Here is a 10,325-nt window from a genome sequence, read left to right as displayed (position 1 = left end):
ATCCCAAAGAGAAGAATTCCAAAAATTTGCGCCATCGAGCGCTTTTTCATTTGACCACTCCATGTCGGTCGATAATTGCGTCGCCGGTGAGCTCATATTGCACACTGACACTGGACAAACGGTAGTGTGGCCGCATACGCAATAATTACGGCGGTAATCTTCTTTGATGTGCGAAAGAATACCGCCGCCGGAGCTATTGCCTACCGCCATTTGTCATATTGATTGGCATTGTAGAATTATGGCCATAAGGGCGCGTTCCCACTATGTCGTAACGACTAATTTATCGTCCGACGACTGTCGTCTCTACCTGTTCCCATTATAACGATTGTTTGTCGTCAACATTTTTTATCGTTTAGCGACTGTCGTATCTAGCTGTTCCCATTGGATCGCGACGACATTTTATCGTATCCTGGCAGTCGCTTTGTCGTTTACACATCATAAGCAAGCTACAAATCTAGTCGCCTCTGCATTCGCTTGGTGATTACTAGTGTGTTTACTCTCCTGAGTTCAATGGACGTCATAGAGTTGCCGTCCACGATTTTTTTATCGTTTTACGACTGTCGTGCTTGCCGTTCCCACTGTCACGACAAAGTGTCGTCACTGCAAAAACTGTCATAGACGACAGTAAATTGTGTCGTTCTAAATGTGAACACCTCCATTTAAACATATAAGCCACGACACTTAAAACTACACGATTATCTGTCGTCACGACACGGTGGGAACGCGCCCTAAGTCGCGGTTACACCTAGGTGTTGTTAAAGTTGTGGCAATAATTATTGGCATATCACGGTAGTGTGGCCGTAGTATTATGAATACTCAAATAAAATATCAAATATTTAGTGAAAGTGAAGGTAAATGTATTATATAATTGGTAAAATATATCAGAAGACAAAAACACTCTATTTTTACATTAGAAAGAATATTATACTCAACACCAGGAAGGAAATAAATTCTGATTTTATTATTTTAAAATATATTATTTATCTGTTAAAAGTTTTTATCAACTGTACCTAGTTGAAAGTTCTGTTATCTATGACATTTGGAAATTTTTTAATTTTGTTTGACATTTACGTACGTATGGTTACAAATTGTGTAAAGATATTTTATTTTAAGTTCTAATAATAAACATAAATGGTTTTATAACGATAAAAATTAATTAAGTGAAAATGTCGGATTCGGAAGCCAGTAATTATTCAGGGAGTGGATCAGAGGCCGGTAGTGTAGTATCGAATAGGTCAAGAAGAAGTGCTGCATCAAACCGATCGGCGAGGTCCCGATCTGTGTCGCGTTCGCGGTCACGCTCGCGATCCCGTTCCCAGTCAGGTAGCAGGAGTCCCTCTAGAAGTAGAAGCCCTTCCAGATCACGGTCTAGATCAAGATATAGATCTCGATCGCGTTCTAGGTAATTCATTTGACAAATAAGTGCTAATTGTTTATGTGGAACATCACCAATCAATTTTTTTCATCCGTCACAGGAGTCGATCAGCAGAGTCTGGCGGTGGACGTAATAGAGATGACGAAGCCAAGGAGGCATCTGGTGATGAAGAAGTTGAGGTAGATTATTAATTATATTCATATTTATTCACTTATTTTGATGATTAATAACAAATATCCTGCAAGATGCTTTGATTGTTGTTGTATAAGTATTACATCACATAATACTTGCTCTATTGATTTAAGAAGCCTTATAAGGCATAATGAATTTGTGTATAACCAGATATTTGTTGTAAAAGGTATAAAACTCCTCAAACTACTCAAAATTAGTTTATTATCAACAAATACTTGTTTTTATCACAATATGTATGTAGGTATATCATAAACATAAATTGTAAATAAAAAGGAATCATATCTATGCTTTAATTATTTGTATACTAGATTTTCACCAGTGGCTTTGCCTGCATAGTCAAAGAAAAATCGTCATAGTTCCTGTTCCTGTTGGATTTTCGGGTTAAAACCTATCCCATGTCCTTTCTCATGTCTCAACTATCTAAACAAAATTTGTAAAAAATATTCAATTTTTTGACTTTCCTACTATATTTATTATATACTAGCGACCCGCCCCGGCTTCGCACGGGTGCAATGCTGATACTAAATACACTACAGAAAAATTGTGAACGTTGTATAGGTATAAAAATATAGCAGCCCGCTCTGGCATCGCACGGGTATAAAATACATAGCCGGGCGGCCGCAAACGCTACGTCCCGCAATTTTTTAATCTGTAATATCTTCGAAAATATTCACTTAAATCATACGGTGTAAAGGCCGCCATATAGATCTATATTAAATGAACAATGTATCCATGGTATTTAATTGGTACAGGATTAATGCTGTATTGGTTAAAATCTCTTCGAAAATTAGCCATTATTTGTTGTAAAAAGTAAATGACAAAAAAAAGTTATTGTGGGTTATCCATAAGAGATAGACATATACCATCGCGGACTTTTCTGTAGACCTTTTCAATGTGTAATACTTAGTACATTATTTTGATAAAACTCGTAGGGTTCAGCCTGCGTTTGCAATGTAAGCGGAATAAATGTAATTTTTTACGACATCACATTAGAAACCTCAAAAATAACAGTACTTCTCCACTACTTAATGGATCTTATTATACATATAAACCTTCCTCTTGAATCACTCTATCTATTAAAAAAAACCGCATCAAAATCCGTTGCGTAGTTTCAAAGATTTAAGCGTACAAAGGGACATAGGGACAGGGAAAGCGACTTTGTTTTATACTATGTAGTGATATATGTTTTTGTTAATCTATACAAGATTCACAAAAAATTTGATAACTGCACATGAAAATATAGCCACTCTCAAATAATGTGATTTTCTATATGTGGACAAATTTTTTAATTGGTTCATTGGACATAGGAAATACACACTGTTCTCAATAGCGTTATTTCTTATTTTGGTATTTTTTACTATTCAATTGCAACTTAGCATCATGGATAGCAGAGGGTACAGCAAAAGATGTGGGATCCAAATTCTGTCTCATAATTATTTTTATATGTATCTTATTGGTAAGGATGTATCTTTCTTATTGTATAAATTAACAAAAACAGTTAAGCTGTTATCAATTTAATTCAAAGCAAAGAGAAAATCAAATAAAGTTATGTTAATAAAAAAAAATGTTGTGTGGTTTTATAGGTCTACCAGAATCTGATGGCATATTTATTTTTATGAAATAAAAGATTTTCATGTGGCAACTTATTTGACAACTATCAAATTGGTTGTCAAATTATTTGTCTTCTTTGCAGTTGATGAATAATTTTTAGGATTTTGTCTAAAAAATCTTCGACAATGTCGAAAAAGCCGCTGCGATCAGAAGCAAGAGGTGTTGTTTATAATGTGTAAAGAAAAATATTCGATGAAGAAGGGTCAAACACACCACAATTTTCAATTTTGAAGATTTTATTGGTAAACTGGACTTACCCGTTTTGATACTTTAAATTAAAAAATATTAAATGTAGGTAACTATAATATTTGTTTGTTGATTATAATATAATTATATGAAAACTTATTACAGGAGTTTCCAATACGGCTATTCGTCAAGTCCAAGCTGTCCAAGTCAATTTTATAATGTGTGTATCTGTTAATACTTACGAAAATAAACATATGTAGTTGTATTTTATTTTATTCTTATTTTATTTTATAAAAAATTATAAGCAGTCTAGTTTTGATCTACATTATCATTACATCGATATTTTCATATGGCATAATGATAATGAATATACACATATAGGTATGTGTAAATAATAGTATGTATTACCTGTTTAAAAGTAATATGTATATTATACATGTGAGTACAAAATCTTCGAAAAAAACCTACATTATATTAAGTGGATATCTCATTATTATGTACAGTATTGTCCACTTATGTAATGTGACTAATTATATTGAGGACAAAATAAAAAATAAACAGTATCAAGATCGTTCAGTCCATTTTCCCTAGGGTTGCACACTCAAAATTTTGATTTCCCTAATTGCCATCAGATTCTGGTTTACCTATATGAAACCACAGTAAAAGTGAAACTGTTCGAACGGTTCCGAACACTGCTTTGTGTAGCGCATGTCGCGTGACGGTCGGCTGCCGAGTAGGTATACCTACGATACACGCGACATGCGCTACACAGACCAAAAAGTTTGAGACGATGTAATAAAAGTTTCACTTTAATTACTTTGATATTCCAAGGATGAACAAGAACCAGAAGGAGACGACTTAGTGGATTCAGAAGAATATGACGAGGATGAAGAAGAAGAAAGGAGACGGAAGAAACGCAAGAAGGACAGCAGATATGGAGGTTTCATTATTGATGAGGCTGAGGTAAACTGATAGATCTGTCTATTTATTGATATCTTTGTTTGCAAGACTTTATGTAGATCTATAACATTGACTTTCTTGTAGCGAAAGTATTATTAAAATTGAGTCAGTTATTTATTAGTTTTAATAAAAAAGTGTTATAATATTATTCAGTTTATTCTAGTATGCATTTTGAAAAATATGAATATTAAATTAATTTAATTATAATTTGTAACTAACTTTATTTGGATGGCAGCCTATATGTGGCTTTAAAACTTTGTCTGTCTTTTTGTGAAAGTTCATTTAAATATCAGTCATGATAAGTTCTAAAAAACAGAAAGACAAATAATTGTTAAAAGTTCTTTTTAGTATTTTTGAAGAATATTAGATTCATGTCACAGTATTCTGTTATTTTATTTGTCTATTTTATAATCAGGTTGATGATGAAGTTGACGAAGATGACGAATGGGAAGAGGGAGCACAAGAAATGGGTATAGTTGGCAATGAAGTGGATGAAATTGGTCCCACTGCAAGAGAAATTGAAGGTCGTCGCCGAGGAACCAACCTCTGGGACTCACAGAAAGAGGAAGAAATTGAAGAATACCTTAGAAACAAATATGCTGATGAATCAGCCGCGCTTAGACACTTTGGCGAAGGTGGCGAAGAAATGTCCGATGAAATTACGCAACAAACACTGTTGCCAGGCATCAAGGACCCCAATTTATGGATGGTCAAATGTCGTATCGGCGAAGAAAAGGCCACAGTACTCTTGCTCATGAGAAAATATATTACCTATCAATACTCTGAAGAACCATTCCAAATTAAATCTGTTGTTGCGCCCGAGGGTGTAAAGGGTTATATTTATATAGAGGCCTACAAACAAACACATGTGAAAGCGATCATAGAAAGCGTAGGAAACTTAAGAATGGGTGTTTGGAAACAAGAGATGGTTCCCATCAAAGAAATGACAGATGTATTGAGAGTAGTCAAAGAACAATCGGGTCTTAAGCCGAAACAGTGGGTGCGACTAAAGAGAGGTCTCTACAAGGATGACATAGCCCAAGTAGATTATGTAGATTTAGCTCAAAATCAAGTTCATTTAAAACTTTTGCCTAGAATTGATTACACAAGGCTCAGAGGTGCGTTACGAACTGTGCAAAGTGAAAATGAAGCCGCGAAACGGAAAAAGAAACGCCGACCCGCCGCAAAACCATTTGATCCAGAAGCTATCAGAGCTATCGGCGGAGAAGTTACCTCTGACGGTGACTTCTTAATTTTCGAAGGCAATAGATATTCAAGAAAGGGCTTTTTATATAAGAACTTTTCATCAACTGCTATTCTGGCAGAGGGTGTTAAACCAACTTTGACAGAATTAGAAAGGTTCGAAGAACAACCTGAAGGAATCGATATTGAACTCGCCGCACCGGCTAAAGACGATCCCACAAGTTTGCACTCTTTCTCAATGGGTGACAATGTTGAAGTGTGCTCTGGAGATCTCGCTAACTTACAAGCGAAAATTATAGCTATAGACGGATCCATGATAACAGTTATGCCAAAACACGACGCGTTGAAAGATCCTCTAGTATTCAAACCGAATGAATTAAGGAAATATTTCAAACTGGGAGATCACGTAAAGGTATTAGCGGGAAGATATGAAGGCGACACGGGTTTGATTGTGCGAGTGGAAGCACAAAGAGTAGTTCTTGTATCGGACTTGACTATGCACGAACTCGAGGTTTTGCCGCGAGATTTGCAATTGTGCTCAGATATGGCAACTGGTGTAGATTCCCTGGGTCAGTTCCAATGGGGAGATATGGTTCAGCTGGATCCACAAACCGTCGGCGTAATCGTTCGTTTAGAAAAAGAAAACTTCCACGTGCTCGGAATGCAAGGAAAAGTCATAGAATGCAAACCGCAAGCTTTACAAAAGCGTCGCGAAAATCGATTCACTATGGCGCTCGACTCCGAACACAATTCGATACAGAGGAAAGACATAGTGAAAGTGATAGACGGGCCGCACGCGGGCCGAGACGGTGAAATCAAGCACTTGTACAAGAACTTCGCGTTCTTACAATCTAGAATGTATTTAGACAATGGTGGTATATTCGTGTGCAAAACTCGGCATTTACAACTAGCGGGCGGAGCGAAGAACAACGCGACAGCGAACGGCTTGGCTTTAGGTTTCATGTCGCCCCGTATTCAATCACCCATGCATCCCTCGGGAAGGGGAGGGGGGAACATGCGCGGGAGGGGGAGAGGAGGGAGAGGGGGGATGGTGTCGAGGGATCGGGAGTTAGTGGGAGTGACGATAAAGATAACGGGGGGGCCGTTCAAGGGAAACGTGGGGATAGTGCGCGTGGCAACAGGGGCCACGGCAAGGGTGGAACTGCACTCGTCGTGTCAGACGATATCGGTGGAGAGGAGCCATATTGCGGTGGCGGGCGGACCGACTGGGGCAGCACGGGGAGGGGCGTCCAGGTTAGTACATGCAATATTATGTATATTTATTATTTAGCTTGTTTGAATTCGAATCCTATTATTTCCTATTATTAATATTATAAAGGCGAAAGTTTGTAAGGATGTATGGATGTATGGATGTATGGATGTTTGTTACTCTTTCACGTAAAAACTACTGAACCGATTACAATGAAATCTAACACACGTATAGAGGGTAACTTGGATTAACACATAGGATAGGTTTTATCCCGGAAATCCCACGGGAACGGGAACTATGCGGGTTTTCCTTTGAAAACGCGGGCGAAGCCGCGGGCGGAAATCTAGTAAATTATAATTCATCGACGACGACATTGTCGAAGTTATGTAGTTGCAAACTTTTTCAAGAGATTATGATAAACTTGGATATTAGAAAGGTTAATTAAAATATATATTTGATTTGATTACAAAAATATATTTTTGTCATGAATACAATATTTATTTATTGATATACCAACATAAAAAATTAGAAACAAAATACATCTAAATAATGCATATGTCGCAGTTAAATTTTGCACACACGCTCGACATTTTGTATTAACCTAACAATCAACTTCCAGCTACAGCCGCACACCAATGCGCGCGGGCGGGTCGCACACACCCACCTACCGCGACACGGGTATCAAGACGCCCATGCACGGGTCAGCGACCCCGATCTACGAAGCGGGGAGTCGCACACCCCACTACGGGTCCAGCACACCCGCGCACGACGGGGGAAGGACTCCCGCGCACGGTGCGTGGGACCCGGCCGCCGCTAACACGCCCGCGAGACCCGACTTTGATTATGGGTTGGATGATGATCAGCCGCCCGCGTATGAGGGCACGTCGTATGCGCAGGTTTGTGGCATTTCGCTTGGCACGGCTTATTCTTAAGATGTGTGATTTTACCAAAAATGTAGTTTTCATAGTAGTTAACTTATTGTAAACAAACAATAAACATTTTCTTCTTTTAATGTAATTTCTGTAGATTCAAATACAAATTGAATTAACTTACCAATTGAAGTACTGATTATGATAATGAATAAATGTTAGTTGATTTATTTACATCTTGATAATATTTCTAAGAAAAATACAAGTTTTAAGTTGAGCGGCGCCGTTTAATAAAGAATTAATTGAACGATAGTGGTAGTTGACTGCAAGTGTTTTAACTTAACACTTTCCATTATTATGAACATTGTTGTTATGTGGTGCTGTTGTTACTTGTTAATACATAGGTAATATAATGAAAAATCTCAATAATTATTGAACTTGACCTATGACCTGTAGGCTGTAACCAGCTTTTGCAAATTGTAACCTCTGCATCGTAAATTTCTGCTTCAAAAGCATTACATAAGTTTCATGTTAAGTGTTATTTGTATTATCAACACATACTCATTCAATTTGCAGGGTCCGTTCACACCCCAAACGCCGGGCACGATGTACGGCTCGGACCACACGTACAGTCCGTACCGACCATCACCAAGCCCGAGCGGGTACACGGGAGGGTACCTCGGGACCCCAAGCCCGGGGGGTTATTCCCCCCGCTCCCCGTACGCGGGGGGTTCCCCCACCCCAGATTGGCACGCGCCGGATCTGGAAGTGCGTGTGCGGGATAAGGGGGATGGGCTTGGGGGTCAAACGGGGGCGTTGCGGGGGGTCAGCGGGGGCGTGTGTACCGTGTACCTGCCGGGGGAGGACCGGTCTGTCAGTCTGCAGGCGGATTTATTGGAGCCCGTCGTGCCGCAGCGCGGGGATAGGGTTAAGGTGAGAAATTGTTTACATGCTTCACTATTAGTTCTAGTTATTTGTTATAACTAAGGAATTTAATAAAATATCATCTGATAATGTGTGCATTACTACTTAATTGTAATATGTTATTGTACTCGATGTGATTCAATAAATGTAACACCTGTTGGTGAACCTTAAAATTAAATAAATGAATCAAATTTCGTTACAACTAATTGTTACTACGGAAAGTGAGTTTAAACGATCACGTATTTATAATTCATCGACGACAACATTGTCGGATTATGTAGTCGTAAACTTGTTGATATTATGATAAAAATTGACGATCGACTAGATTCACAATCAAGGTAAAAGTTGTCTGAAGCAAAACTCTGCCTTCGTGTGTAATAGGCAGAGTTTTCTAATTAACGATACAATAGTCTTTGAACATTACTGGTAATTTCAATAAATGTCTTATACAACGTTGCTCTAATATTTTCTACTTGTTTATATTGGGCCAAGTTAGTTTTTTCTATATTCTAAAACTTTATATTAGAATCTAGAATATATGACTGTTCTTTGATATAAATTAATCAATTCTTAGTGAATACTTATTAACAAACCACATTCTTGTGTGCTATATTCGGAAATTATTATAATAGTGTACTTCAGATTTATATGTTTTATACAATTTTAATTTCTTACAAAAAATAAACAAAACTAATTAAATAAATGGTTATTTTTAGGTGATATCTGGCGACGACCGAGAAGCGGTCGGTGAGCTGATCTCCATAGAGGATAAGGAAGGTGTCGTCAAGTTTGTGGGCACAGATGATATCAAGATCATGCAATTACGCCGCCTTTGCAAGATGGCGAACGTCTAAATTGACACTGACATTAGAAATGGCGGCAAAATTGACGGCTGGTTAACCTAAAAACTGATAATTAATGTAAATTCCGGTTTATGAGTGTAAAATAATTCGTTTTGCTACGCATATTTATTTGACATAGCTTCTTTAGTAGAGAGAACAGAAATTAAATATAGCTTTGCGAAACGAAGATTTTACAAGACATTAAATATATTATTATTATGATCAACAAGAACAGTATCGCTTCGCTCTATAATGACAAGAATAAGCATATATGAAATGTACGTTCATAAAAACGTAATAAAACCAAAATAATTTAACATATAGCATGTTAAATAATATTTTCATAAAGTCATATACATTATTTTGTTTGATGTAATATCAATATGATTTTTTAAGTGTAACTGACACGTATGAACACCTTTAAGTTAGTTATTGTTGAGTTCATTAGGTTGTTTAATAAATAAATCCTGAAACGGTCAATTTGTTTTTATTTCTTACTATACGTTCCTACACCTTCCTGAATACAAGTTCATGTAAGAGCATTAGCGTTCATTAGCTCATTAGAGTCATGTACTAATTAAATGATGGAGCCTAAATTTTAAATTTAACGTACTAATAATGTACGTAATGCAAAAACATTGCAAAGAAAAAAAGACATAAATTGCGCTGTTGATTTCACAAATGGAAAATAGATTACTAAAGTGATTTTTCTTTATGTAGTAGTAGCAAAAAAATTTCTATCAAAATGTTACAAAATGCAACGCGGATCATCTATGTGTACAAACGTGAGATTTCAGATATGTATTTTATTATAGAAACATCTCTTTTAAGCTATTGCTACATTTGCGTTAACGTTAATGGCATAAAATAAAATATTTAGATGCATGTTGGATAGATACATTTAGGTGATTTAGATTTCAATTACGAGTTAATGACGCATGAATTTACGCGAT

General features: G+C 36.9%; 1 protein-coding gene across 1 annotated transcript; it reads left to right on the top strand.

The window, feature by feature from the left end:
* The first annotated feature begins 1,078 nt into the window (after positions 1 to 1,078).
* Spt5 (Transcription elongation factor subunit Spt5) lies at positions 1,079 to 9,852 on the top strand. Its single transcript, XM_090110370.1, has 7 exons — positions 1,079 to 1,402; positions 1,476 to 1,554; positions 4,196 to 4,327; positions 4,740 to 6,781; positions 7,357 to 7,633; positions 8,183 to 8,539; positions 9,247 to 9,852. The coding sequence occupies exons 1-7, from the start codon at positions 1,167 to 1,169 to the stop codon at positions 9,382 to 9,384; spliced, it is 3,261 nt and encodes a 1,086-aa protein (XP_089966496.1). The 5' UTR covers positions 1,079 to 1,166; the 3' UTR covers positions 9,385 to 9,852.
* Positions 9,853 to 10,325: the final 473 nt, after the last annotated feature.

The sequence above is a fragment of the Colias eurytheme genome, chromosome 2 (genome assembly GCF_061535395.1).
Source record: "Colias eurytheme isolate Ceu_HAF_F1 chromosome 2, ilColEury1 Martin Lab GWU primary, whole genome shotgun sequence".
Taxonomy (NCBI): Eukaryota; Metazoa; Arthropoda; class Insecta; order Lepidoptera; family Pieridae; genus Colias; species Colias eurytheme.
The sequence above is the reverse complement of the archived record's forward strand: the minus strand, read 5'-3'. Positions and strand labels throughout refer to the sequence as shown.